This window comes from Anthonomus grandis, chromosome 10 (genome assembly GCF_022605725.1).
Source record: "Anthonomus grandis grandis chromosome 10, icAntGran1.3, whole genome shotgun sequence".
NCBI classification, from domain to species: domain Eukaryota; kingdom Metazoa; phylum Arthropoda; class Insecta; order Coleoptera; family Curculionidae; genus Anthonomus; species Anthonomus grandis.
In genome coordinates, this window is record NC_065555.1 from 28,076,354 (window position 1) to 28,090,626 (window position 14,273).

Here is a 14,273-nt window from a genome sequence, read left to right on the forward strand (position 1 = left end):
TATTGGGCTTTTGGGTACATAGAATATTACTTAATTTTTGTTAAAAAGCGTCAAGTGAAATTTACGCGTCTTAGAAACCAGAGCATCATTTAAAAAGTTGAGGTGCACGCATATCCTAAAGTCAGGCTCAGGCGCACTGAACTTTTAATAGATGAATGAAACTATTGATTCTAGCAAGGCATAGTGCCAGTATAGAGTAGTATAGAGTAGTAGTAGTACAGTATAGACAAGATAATAATATGTAGTCTGCAGTATAAATACCATGTGCTTCCGAAATTGATAAAACCGCTTTTGTGATGAAGTCTACTGAATTGGGGCCCCGCCTTGAAGATATATATACAAGGAACAATTATAGTTTTTTTTTAATCACTAGTCGCTTTATTAATATAATGAGTTACCATTCTTTTCATCATAATTTATTATATAGTCCACTTGTTACCCAAATATTCTGGAGCCTTTGAAGCTGAATCAATGGTTAGGATCTGGATTTCGAATTCCGCCAATAAAACAATTTATAGAAATTTCTGGAGGTAAAGGTTAAGCCAGATTTACTAATCAAGCAACATCGGCCTTAAACTGTTGGAGACCTTCCTCGGGTTGTTGTCTTCTAGATTTCAATTGAGCCTGGTACACTTATTGTAGATAGACTTCACCGTATCTCATCCTTAAGGTACGCACCAATACGTCGAAATTGAGGTCATCCTCAGATGACACTATTCTTAGTATTTATGTGGCTTCTTCTCGGAGGCATAGCTTAAGATTAATTGCTTTTGCTTCGTTATCCGGGCGATTTCTCCTAGTAACGGCCTGGAACTTATTTAAGTAGATACTCCATGTTTCTTTGCTGTTGGATTTTGTTGGATTTACTTTCATCATTGTTTGAATTTTAGGATAGAGATAAAGAGGGGTCTTACTCTCATCTCTAGTTCTTATTTTTTTCTGTACTTGCTTTAATTCTTTTTTAACTGTTGCTTCAAAGTTAGTCATTAATTGTTTCTGTTTCATCCCCAGATCTTCTCTAAGTTGTAAATCTCGTTCCTCCTATGTCTCGTTTATCTTGCTCCTTTTTAAGATCATCTTTTAAATTCAATAAGTCTTCTTTCGTGGCCTTTATAAGGTGTTCTTATTTTCAGATCAGATCTTTAATAAAGGTCTTCTCTTTGTTTACGGTCTTATTCTTCTTGTACTTCTCTTTATTTCTTAAATCGTTCTTCTTGTTTACAGTCTTGATTCTCTTGTTTTTTTCTCTGTTTACGGTCTCTTTTATCTTGCTCTACTCTCTGCTCGTCAAACTTTTGTAATAGAAGCTCCATTAATTTCTCGGTCTCTATCTTGGCTTGACTTCTTGTTAAAGGCATCCACTACAATGGGGTTTCAAATATCTTTACTTTTGACACCAATTGTAACGTAGTTCAAGAACACACTCCTTTCTGCTACACCCTTACTCCAGGAATACATTTTTATGTCAGGAATACACTTTTTATTGACAACGTCAAACTTTAAAATGTCACGAAACCTCGTCCCTTTTAAAGACCCGTGAAAGCATTTGGAAATATTTAGAATATTCTACATTCTTTTTGCCGATGGAGACCAATAGTTTCAAGAAAATACTGACAGCCAAAGTTATATCAAAGAATTGCTAAAAACTAGATATTATAAGTGAAAATAATAAAGTAAACGTAAGTAGAACCCTAAATAAACTTAACTACAAAATACGAACAAAACAGTACAAAAACTATGAGAATAATTAACGTATTTACATATTTATGACAATACAGCAAAGCCAACTTTACAAGTAAAAATCTATGGTTAATATTGTCGAAACCCTTTATAATCATACAAAATATATTATACAGGGTCTTCATTTAAAAACTTCCCACCACGGATTTATCGAAAACCACTGTTTAAAAAAAAACCGCGGAAATACGTATAAAAAAACTTTCTAACCTAAAATTACTTCACCCCCTTTCACCCAATGCTCCCCAGGGTCATCCCCTTAAAAATTTTAAATGACAAGGGGTATCGAGTAATAGCTTGTTTAAAAGGTCTTTCGAAGTCTTTTATTTTGACGTTTGATTTTTTTAAATCGGTCGATTCGTTTTCGAGAAAATTAGAAAAATCTTTGTTTATCTTAATTTGTTCAAATAGAAAACAAAAACATGAAAATATCAGTTTTTATTTCAATAAGTGTTCAAAATGTTGCGCGTTAGGGTTTGCCAAATCTACAATTCGTTTATAATTTAAAACTGAAACTACCAACATAAACAGCAATTCCGAAGATTAGACGTAGAAAAAACTAAATAACAATCTGAATTTTTTTCCGCATTCTTTTCATCAACACAGATATCCTGAGCGAACTGTATTTATTATTATACCTGCTTAGTTATTTATAGTTGAATTATATGGCCATTTCCGATGATCTAATAATAATTAATCATTGTATTAGTCATAATTAGTCATAAGAATAATGCTTGTCTCAGCTATTTTCATATAATTATAAATACGACTCCAGTCATTTATGAGTCAGTTCATAAGTTGCTTCGCCGTGGATCACATATTTTGTAGTTTCGTAAAAATAAAGTTTTTTAAAAAGCTTAGTTGCGAATTACTGAATAAAATTGTTGCTAAGGAAAATAAATAATTTATTTTGCCGTCAGTTACATTTGTGACAGTCTTGGAATAGTGAAAATTTATTTGTTGAATTGAAAATGTTACTTCCAAAATGGTTTACACACTAGCCGAAAGAGTGGAAATTATTCTGATTTATGGTGCCCAAAATCAATGTGCTCGGCAAACTGCCGTCACGTTTAACGCCAGACATCCGGAGAAGATAACTTCGCATAGGTATGTTTTGGACCTTGTTACTAAGTTTACTGAAACTGGATCTGTTGCAAATAAAAAACGTAATCATCGGCCAATTTTGGATGAAGCCGCTCAAGTTGAAGTTTTGGGTCATTTTGGAATAAATCGTAATACTTTATTACGCAAAATTGTTGCTGCCACTGGTATTTCATTAGGCTCTGTTCACACAGTTACCAAACTTCATAAATTTCATCCATTCAAACTGAAAATATTGCAAGAGTTAACAGAAGACGATTTCGGTAGGCGAGTTGAGTTTTGTGAAAAAATGACTGAAGCGATTAATGATAATACTATTCATGTAAAGAATATCTGCTTCAGCGATGAATGCACATTTTATCTAAATGGATTTGTTAATAAGCATAACTGTAGATATTGGAGCAATGAAAATCCTCATGTATTTGTATAAGGGCATACCCAGTACCCTCAAAAAATTAATGTATGGGCAGGCATTTTAGGAAATAAAGTGAAGGGGCCATTATTTATTAACGGAAATTTAAATCGAGATATTTATTTGGATAGGTGCAATGGGGGAATAAGGAACAGGGGCAATAAGATACATATAATTTTTTTAAAATTTTTGTTTATGTGAAAAATCTGAAAAAATTATACAAGACACTTAAATCCTTTAACTAGAAGGTATATAAAGTCGATTTCGCATTGCTGTATATTTTATAAATTTTTTTGACAGACTTGCTAACTCTGCCTAAAACTTTATCACCTCAAAGTGGTGCGTTTCAAATATATTTTTTTAAATTTGCCCTAAGAAATTTTTTTAACATTAGATTCGATAGCGTAGCTTGTAGACGAGTGAAAGGCCTTTATTTTCTTTTTTCTCAGATCTCCCTGCAACAAACGCGTACACCATAATGGAATTGTTTCTTATTACCCCAATTGTTTTATTTAATGGGGCAATAAGAAACCCTATTGTGGGGTAATAAGAAACTATTATTATTAATCCTTCTTGTTGTTGCAGGTAAATTCAGTTAAATAAAAATGCCCAGAAATTACAAAAAGAAGGGAATAAGGGTAACCTATAACCCTGATCGTATGACAGAAGCTATATCTGCAGTTCGCAGAGGTTTATCACTACGTGCCGTGGCAGAACAATTCGAAGTGCCATTTGGGACGCTTTCCAAACAATACAAAAAAGTGGGTGATGTGAAAGTGGGTGGTGGGCGAAAGCCTGAACTTAGGTATAAAGATGAACAGGACCTTGCTCAGTACCTAAGAGTCTGCGCGCTACATGGTGAAGGACTAACGAAAAAAGAGACATTAACACTTGTGTCATAGTTTATTAAGGAAGAGAAAATAGAAAGCAGATGGAAAGATGGAAAAGGTCCTGGTGAGGATTGGCTTTGTGGATTCTTGGCGCACCATCCTCAGCTAGCCATAAGAAAAGGTGAAGCTCTCAGCTCACAAAGGGTCAGAGGAATGGATCCCTTTGTCATCAGACGTTTTTACGATGACATTTCAAAAATGTTCAATGAACTAGGTATTGGCTCTGAAGATGGTGGCCTCTTGTTCAACTGTGATGAAACCTCCTTTTCACACGATCCAAAGGATATGAATATCGTGGCAGAAAAGGGAATCAAAAGAATCTCGAAAAATATTGCGGGAACTGGGAAAACAAATACAACAGTTTTAGCCTGCGGAGCAGCTGATGGGACAAAACTTGCGCCTTTCATAATTTTCACTAGGAAGCAGATGTGGTCCACATGGATTCCAGAATATGAATACCCCGGTACGCGATATGCTGTTCTAGAACATGGTTGGATGGATGGGAATTTATTTAACAAATGGTTTAAAGAATTATTTTTACCATCCATTCCTTCCAAAGAGCAAAGACGCAAGAAGGTTGTCTTGTTTTTTGATGGAGTGATCTTTCATATTAGCTACAGTCTAGTGAAACTTGCATAAGAAAATAATGTCGTACTGGTCAAATTTCCACCAAATGTAAGTCATTTTATTCAGCCACTTGACAAAACAGTGTTCAAGACTATGAAAACAGATTGGAATCAACTTCTTATTGAACATAACAGAAAGTACCCTGGAAAATTGTTAATAAAAGCACAATTTGCTGAGCTTATTGGTACTTTGTGGGAAGAGTCCTTCAAATCCCGGAACCTTAGGTCCGGTTTTCAATCAACGGGACTTTTTCCTGTAAATTTTAACAAGTTTCCAGAGACGGCCTATGATCCTATAAAATCTGAAAGATTCAAGGAATCTGGAAATATTGCTGAATATACCAATCCAACCGAGGACCAGCCTCAACTCGCTCCAAGTCATGTTACGTCAGTTTCGCCATCTCTATATAATCCAGAATATATCCCTGGCCTTAGTCATAGACTTACTGCCTTTGAAGCCCAGGAAGCTGAGCGACTGAAGGAGAGGTCTTCTCAAGCTAAAGAAACAAGCAACTCCAGTTTTGAGTTATTCATTAGAAAAAAGCTTTCCGAAACTCTTTCTGAAGTTGCGAAAAACACAACTGCACCAGGAAAGAGAAAGAAAGTATCGCAAGGTGTTGGAGAAATTCTGACTTCAGATGTGGTAGCTCAACGCCTAAAAAACCTTTTTGAATCCAAAAAAACAAAAAAAGATGAAAAGACACGGGGAAAGTATACAAAAGAAAATTCAAGAAATACCATATCCAAGAAAAGAAAAACCATCGAGGACTCCTTAATTTCCACAAGATGAGCAAGATCTCGACCCAAAACTATTGGAATCAGATGATGCTTCGGATGACTGGAGCGATATAGATGACCAGCCCCTAGAAACCCTACGTGTTAAGCTGAAACATGGTGACACAGCACAAGTGAATCTGAAAGAAGAGAAATACTTTGCTGTCTATTATGACATCAACTGGTATTTAGGTCGGATTATTTCCATCACAGATGACACTTGTATGGTCAAATTTTTAAAAGAAAATCTTGAACAGTTTGATTGGCCAGCACACGAGGACAAACAAGTTGTAAAAAAACAATATATCTTTTATGGTCCTATCAATTTATTGGGCATTGGACCCTTTACTATTAAAAGGGCAGATTATGTTCAAATTAAAAAATGCTATTCTGCAATGAAAAAAGAAAATATGTTCGTTTAAGTATGATTTTGTATCATTTATTACGTTATTTCGCGTTTAGATATGTTTGTTTTTCGTTTAAATATATCATTAGCCTAGTCTAAATGATACTTAGTAAAAATCTTTATTTTTTATAATGTTAAATAAATTTGCTTTAGAACTTTAAGCATCACTTTTGTTTTCTTTAATTTTGTTGGGGGCGGACAAAAAAAGTAAAACAAAAAAAAAATAAAAATAAAAAAATCTGGGTAAAAAGATATACTTTAATAGTGTATCTTAATACCCCGATTCAACTTAAACTGTTGATATATGGGATGTAACCTAACTTATTACCCCAAATGGGGAAATAAGAAAACATTACATTGGGTAATAAGACACAAATACGAATTTTGTATATACAACTGAGAAGAGAGACTTTAAAACCGCGACCAGAACGGCTATTTCATGTTTCTTATTCCCCCATTGGTATCTTATTCCCCCATCCCCCTAAAATCAATCTGAAAAATACCATCAATGCGCTTATCATTGAATCCATTGAAAACCAAATCGATGATGATGGAAACCCTATACTTGATGAGGCTGAAACATATTTCCAGCAAGACGGCGCTCCTCACTATGTTCTTCCCGTTTGGCAATGGCTAGACGACGAGTTTCCAGATAAATGGATAGGGCGAAGAGGGCCTATAGAATGGCCTGCTAGATCTCCTGATATAACGCCGTTAGACTTTTTTCTATGGGGTCGTTTGAAATCTATTGTGTTTACTCTCCAACCTGAAAGTTTGGATGAACTTCGTCAACGCATCATCGACAGCTGCCATGATATCTCACAACATGTTTTTGAAAATGTCCGTCAGGAATTTGAACATCATCGCCTAAATCATTGTTTGGCCAAAAAACATTTTGAACACTTATTGAAATAAAAACTGATATTTTAATGTTTTTGTTTTCTATCTGAACAAATTAAGATAAACAAAGATTTTTCTAATTTTCTCAAAAACGAATCGACCGATTTAAAAAAATCAAACGTCAAAATAAAAGACTTCGAAAGGCCTTTTAAACAAGCTATTACTCGATACTCCTTGCCATTTAAAATTTTTAAGGGGATGAGCCTGGGGGGCAATGGGTGAAAGGGGGTGAAGTAATTTTAGGTTAGAAAGTTTTTTTATACGTATTTCGGCGTTTTTTTTTAAACAGTGCTTTTTGATAAATCCGTGGTGGGAAGTTTTCAAATAAACACTCTATATGTAAAAGTATTACCTATAAATCGACCAAGCATGTAAGTCCTCGGAGGCGTTTCCAGAAAAAGGTCTCATATCGGGATTAGAAGGTACAGAATATTTTCTCTCCATCTCAAACCCTTGAGAACCTCCTCCCTGCGAGGGCGTTCTGCTACGCACCATGACGAACGAGTGGGTTCGCCGAACACGTCGTTAACGGTTATCTGAAAAACATGGTAACAGCTAATTGTCTCGCTCAAATATTAAATGGTACCTAATTTAAAAATAAGTATTAATTTAAAACGAACTTAGTGTATGTTGCTTCAGAAAACATTTCCCACATTAAAAATCAGTTCGTTACACGGTTACACAATAGTCTACCGTTAAGTCAATTTATACGCCTTTATATCTTCAATATTTACGGTATAAATTATCAATAAAAAGAACTAAGATTCTTAGAGTGAAACAGTAAATTGTTTTACGAATTGTTGTATTAATCCAATTAAGGTTTCTATGGTACAGAAAAATCAGTTTACATACAAGGTATATTATACATTATTCATTATTAATTATGTCCACTCCTATCAATAGAGCAAACGCGCCAGTCAATTTTATCTTGTTGCTTCTCTATATGAGAATCTATATTTTTCGATCTTATCAAGACGTCTGATTATACGAAGCGTTTAGACAAGCTTCACTGTTTTTAAACTATGGAATATCGGGTTATCCGATCTAATAACATGTCAAACAACACATGACATAAATAGCTATTAAACTTCCAGAAACTTAAAAGCCTGAAAGAAAAATTCTTGGAGAAATTCACCACTCACTAGGTTACCTAACAAAAGAAACATGTTTCTCTAGGAAGTGAGACTCCGATAATAGAGCATTAAGGCCGATTTACACGATGCCAGTAACTGGCGCCAGTCTCACTGGTAACCAGTTTTTTACTGGCCAAGTGTTGTACCTAAAGTTGTTTACACGATGTCAGTAAGTTCAAGTCAGTTGTGAATTTGTACTGTGTTGTTTTTAAAATGAATTCGAGAAAAATTAAACTTTTAAAAAAAAGAACAATAAGAACCGTGATTATGTTACTAAAAGATGAATTGAGTAATATGTTAGATGAAGAATTGAAAAAAATGAGCGACTATGGGTGAGAAAATGGATCAGTGAGAGATCAATAACAGGAGGTTCGGCTTTGCTGTTAAAACAGCTTAGATTAGAAGATCCCTCTGAGTACAGATTGGCGTTACGACTTACAGCCGAAAATTTTTACGAGTTACTTTCTCTCATAGAACACCCTATTCAGCGTCAAGACACCATAATGAGAGATGCACTACCCGCAAAAATAAAGTTAGAAATAACGTTGACATATTTAGCTATAGGAATGTCTTACCGAAGCATAAGTCACTTTTATCGTGTTTCCAAATCTGCTATATCACAGTTAATACCAGAAGTGTGTCGGGCAATTTTTAGAGCATTAAAACAATTTATTAAGGTAAAGTATGTTTAATATATTCGGAATATTTTACATTACATATTTCTCAAAGCAGTCGCTATTATATCACTGGCTTGTGTGCTTTCGTCCAGGCTATCTTTGTGATATAAAATTGGGGAAAAATCATCGTTGTAGTGAGAAGCCGAAGAAGAACTTGTAGTGCCTGTTGGACTGATTTCTGGTGGGGGACAGTATAATGCTGGCTGGTAGCTCGACTGCTGATATTGGACGCTGGTATACGCTTGAGAGGGCATGTTTGATTGCACCGGTTGCTGAATATTAAAATATGCGGAATTAGGTTTCTTGGCTTTTATATCAGCAAGTCTGCATTGAGTTAATATGCTCTGTATTTTTTCTTGAGCAATGATTGCTTGTTCTTCGGATAATTTCTTTAAGTGAGCTGATACACTCTTTCCAAATACGGCATGTTCTGTATCTTCCATATTTTTATCTATATTTTTTAAATCGTCAATTAATGAAGACATTTGTGAGACTTTGCTGCGCTTGGATTTTAGGAATGCTATAGTAAGTGGCCGTTTTTCTGCGCTTGATTCATTCTCCGCGGGTGATGTTACGGCCGGAGCAATCTGACACCTATTTTCCGAGCTTGGTGAAACTGAACGTTCCATGTCATTGATAGGGTTTTCTTCGACATTTTCTATGTTATCCTGCAAATAAAAGAACAAAATATATTAACAAAACTGTAATTTCAATAGGTTACAAAAATAAAAAATATCTAATCATGTTATTTAATTTTTTAGATGCCAAATACAGAAGAGGAATGGAAAACCATTGAGGCGGGCTTTAATACAAAATTGAATTTTCCAACGTGTTATGGCTCAATAGATGGAAAACATGTAGAAATCAGAGCTCCCTCTAATAGTGGAAGTGAATTTTTTAACTATAAAAAAAAGAAGCAGCATCATATTGTTAGCTATTGTTGATTACAACTACTGTTTTTTATACATAAACGTTGGCGCAAGTGGCAATGTATCTGATGGTGGTGTTTTCAAAAACTGTTCAATTCACGAACAACTAGAAAATGGCCTGTTACCTGAAGATGGAGTTATTGTTGGAGATGCAGCATTTCCGCTTTAGACATATTTATTAAAGCCATATCCAGGCGTTAACCTCAGTGCAGAAGAAAAAATATTTAATTACAGGCCAGACGTGCCAGACGTATAGTCGAAAACGCTTTTGGGATTTTAGTCAGTAGGTTTTGTATTTTTGAAAAGGCAATACCGACTAACTTGAATACGGTAGATGCAATCATTTTTGCAACTTGTGCATTACATAACTGGCTAAGAAAAAAATCAAAATCATCTATCACTGCAACTTGCATAGATAGGGAAGATCAAGATGGAAATATTATACTAGGTTTATGGAGGCATGAAATAACTCCCTTAAAAAGTATCTCGAATCAAGGAAGTAATCATTCAGCAAATATTGCTAGAGAAAAAAGAGATAAATATAAGAATTTTTTTATGGACAACGGTAGTATTCCGTGGCAATTTGGTCACATATAGTATTATAAAAATAGTAAATAATGTTAAACTAAACTTACAAATATATATATTATTTTTCTTACCGTTGTTCTTCGTCTTACTGCCACATTTTTGATAAAGGAATTTAATTCCTCAAACTATGTTACTCTCGGTATATAGACATTTCCTCCAGCGCCAGATCTAGTAGATTTCTCGATTTTATCGACTTCTAAACAGTAAGTATTTCTAATACTTTTTATCTTATTTTTTATGTCCTCAATCGTAATACCTTCGATACCAATTTCGGTCCGAATTTGTTGAAGAGCCGATGTTCGGTTTTGTTTGTTTTTATCTTCCTGGCATCGAATATTCCATAGGCATTCATGCTCTCTATACAGTTGAACAAACTTTAAAGTTTCATCTGCACTAAACTTACGGGCCATTTTTTCAAAAACACCCAGAAATAATTACAAAAAATAAACTAAATAATTCAACTTTCAAGACAGCCTTCCTAATTATGCTACTGACTGGCGGCAACGTGTTTAGACGCTGCCTAAGCACTGGCGTGAAAAATAGGCGAACCCTCTATTCTCGCCAGTGCAGTCGGCTAGCACTGGACTGGCACAGAATAGTGTCTATACGATACCAGCGCTGGCATGCCAGTGAGACTGGCGCCAGTTACTGGCATCGTGTAAATCGGCCTTTAATATTAGCTCCTTTGATACAAAGTAAGTTGGCCACAATGAGTACCGTTAACGAACATAAACCACAACAGAGTCCGAGGAAATCGGACTTAATTATTGATTAATCTGTAATGCCAATTTCTCCCTTCTTCCTCCTAGAAATAATAAATAACAATAATATAGATCCTTAAGCCAGTTGACGTTGGAATGTAAACCAATAAAAGCAGGGACGAATAGGAAAAAGTTTAGGAAAAGACCAGGAAAATAACTGTAGCACGTGGCATAGACGATTTGGAAGGTTATCACCTATTCATATTGGCTTTTCAAAGAGCTAGCGATGCATTGCAAGGGGGATAGGCTCTGTTTTCAGTGCCGTCAAGGATATATTACACTTCACAACGATACGAAAAAAAAACACAGACGTGGACTATCTAACTGGTCTTCAAGTAGAAGAGAACATACAACTCGCAAAAAACTTTGTAGAGAACTGCCATGGGAACCACTCCAATCACTCCATCATTCACGGTTCATAACGCTAACCTCATTCACGAGCCCTAGCAAAAGGTTTAGGTCTTGAACGTCAGGTCTCCCTAGACCTAAGCAATCAGGTTTTTAAGGCGCTAGAAACATTAAACGAGAAATGTAGTCAAGGCCATCTCAAGCAAATTATTAGAAAGACCAGCGGTATTAAAGATACTTGAAAATGTGCCTGACGGATAGATAAAAGATGGGACCAACTCGATGAACTCGCTACTAAAAGATCTCTCCCGAAGAGTTTGGATTTCGGAACGTTTAAATATAATGAATTACTTGGTTTTTGTACAACGGTGTAGACCATGTACTACGGTCGAGAACACTTTTTTTATTCTGTTATCTAACTTAAACTACAATCAAAACTCGCCCTTAATTCGTCGTCTGAGTATTTGGAATAAGCAGCCTTGAACTCTTGGCATCAATTTTTAAAGTGATGTGAAAGACAAAGCCTTCTGCTTAAATAGAAACCCCTATTTTTAAGGTCGGATTCAGAAGAACGACAAATTTTACGTCCAAAATGGTATTAGTGACTTTAACAAGATCTAATACATAAGAAATTGCTAAGTAAATGAGTTGAGGAAAAATTACTTTACGGGGATAATCGACATTACAGTCTGGAAAGTGGATCTGAAACAGCGGCAGGAATGTGGTCCAAAATATTCGACGTTGGCACGTTTAACCTCAAAACGTAATTGTGCGGGACTTACTTTCTAATAATATGCAATATAAGATTTTTTACAATCACAAGATATAGAGGGTAAAATGCTTAGAATTATAATCGAAATAGTTATTCCATTTTGGCTTTAATACACAATTGTTTTACCATTAAATACGCTACAATTAAATGTTTGTCCAAAAAATGGATCATGTTTAGTAAATCTGGCAACATTACGTTCCACCTCTACATTCCTACTTCTACTCCCGTACTTCTTGCATAATAGGGGTCAGCCATTATGAACCTGAACGCTTGTAATTGGTTTCCCTCGCCGCACGTGTTTTTGTTATGAATTATTTCGATAGTTCATTGGACAGCATCTTTGTCACCTGTTTATAATGCTTGCTGCCGTTTCAAAACATTGATTACTATTGAAGGGTGGACAGTGGCGTAGGTTTTATCGTTGATTTTTGGATTCCGTTTATTTTATGTTATTTATTATTTTGTTTTATTTGTGGCTATGATTAAAAGTGAAGTTAGTGTTGTATATACCTATAAGTAAGTAGTGTAATTTTCGTAGGTTTGGAGTTTCACTGTTTTATTACTTACATGAAATACCTAATATTTAATTTTTTAGTTTGTTTTATTATTGTCTACATATATACGAATAATAACATTTATTATAATGAATAAATTCACTGAGGGTAAGGTCCTTCATAGTCAAACGAGGGAAGTGATAGCAAACGTTTACAGGTAAGTTATAATAATTAATTTAAAAAAAAGTAAAATACATTGTGCCTCTTAAGAAAACAGTAGTTTATATTATATTTTATTGCTTTTTGTATACCAACTATGCATTCAAAATGTTGTTATTAGGATTTGCGATGAAGAAGCTGCAAATAATTCGATGAAATTGCCTCTTAAGGGTAAGCTTGATCGCGTTTCCCTTTATACCGGAGTCTCCGTATCATCTGTGAGAAAAATTCACAAGGAAGATGAAGAAAGGCGACAAAATAACCCTGATAAAATGTTAGCCAGTCCAGGGAAAAAACGGCCACGGAAAACTGTCGTCGAAAAAGATGACAGTTTTCATTTTCAAATAGTAAGGCATTGTATTACCAGATTTTACCTGGAATATAAAGTGGTTCCGACAACTAGAAAGTTGTTAAGAAAATTAAAAGAAGAGGCAAATTTTTCTTATTCCAGGGAAACGCTTCGGCTTTTATTAAAGTCAAATGGCTTTTTTTGGCGCAAGTGTCAAAATAAGAGGAAAATCTTGATGGAGAGGCCCAATATTCTTTCCTAGAGATGCAAATATCTTTGCGAAATACGAAAATATTGTGAAGAAGGCCGAAGCATTATTTACTTGGACAAAACTTGGGGGATAACGATTTGACGTTCAAGAAATGTTGGCGGAGCGATACGGTTACTGGTGTTTTAAAAAATATTAGTTCAACGGGTAAGCATACAATACAAAACAGTGTGTATAAGTTACAGTCATATATTTTTTCACGGGCAAGGACCCGTTAAATTTGAGAAATATATATATTTTAAATGATATTTTAGGTCGGCTAATAATTGTTTATGCAGGTTCCAACAAGGGTTTTGTGGACAATGCCTGTTTAATATTTAAAGCCGGATTGGCCACAGGTGATTACCATGGCCAAATGAATAGGGAAAATTTTACTAGATGGCTAACGGAAAAACTTCTCCCAAATATACCTGCCAATTCGGTAATAGTGTGAGACAATGCTCCTTATCATTCGGTGCAGGAGGATAAAACCCCAACAAAATCCTCTTTAAAAAGGAGATATAATCGCCTGGTTAAGTAAGAAAGGTAGGTATAACAACTTAATTAAGCCTTTTGAACTGATAGATTTTAAATATATAAATGTACCTACATAATATGTACATACACGGTGAGCTAATGAAAACTTTCCACGCCAGTTTCTTCAGATATTTTCTTTAAAAAAAAATTTTGATGATCGTTTTTTGACTTCAGGCGAACAAATTTATTTGGTATTTTCAATCCCTTAACTCTAACCCCCATGCGGGGGTGACTATCCACCCCAAAATCTTAAATAGGAAGGGGTGTCGAGTGATACCCTTACCATTTAAGATTTTGGGGTTGATAGTCACCCCTGCGTGGGGTTTAAGTTAAGGGGTTAAAAATACCAAATAAATTTGTCCCTTGCAGTCTAATATCGATTGGCAAAAAAATTTTTTTTTTAGAAAATGTCTGAAAAAATGGGATGGAATAA

General features: G+C 35.0%; 1 protein-coding gene and 1 long non-coding RNA gene across 3 annotated transcripts in view; one reads left to right on the top strand and one right to left on the bottom strand.

Moving 5' to 3' along the window:
- LOC126741142 (ATP-binding cassette sub-family G member 8) overlaps window positions 1–14,273 on the bottom strand; it is a 146,009-nt gene that overhangs the window by 91,466 nt on the left and 40,270 nt on the right. For both annotated transcript variants that reach the window (XM_050447484.1, XM_050447483.1), the window contains exon 2: window positions 7,199–7,382. In XM_050447484.1, coding sequence (XP_050303441.1) covers window positions 7,199–7,341 — 143 coding nt within the window. In that variant the 5' untranslated portion in view covers window positions 7,342–7,382. The remainder of the gene's footprint in view (window positions 1–7,198; window positions 7,383–14,273) is intronic.
- On the top strand, window positions 8,307–10,240 carry LOC126741158 (uncharacterized). The gene is made up of 2 exons (XR_007662127.1): window positions 8,307–8,656; window positions 9,418–10,240. It is a non-coding gene; the product is annotated as an uncharacterized LOC126741158 (long non-coding RNA).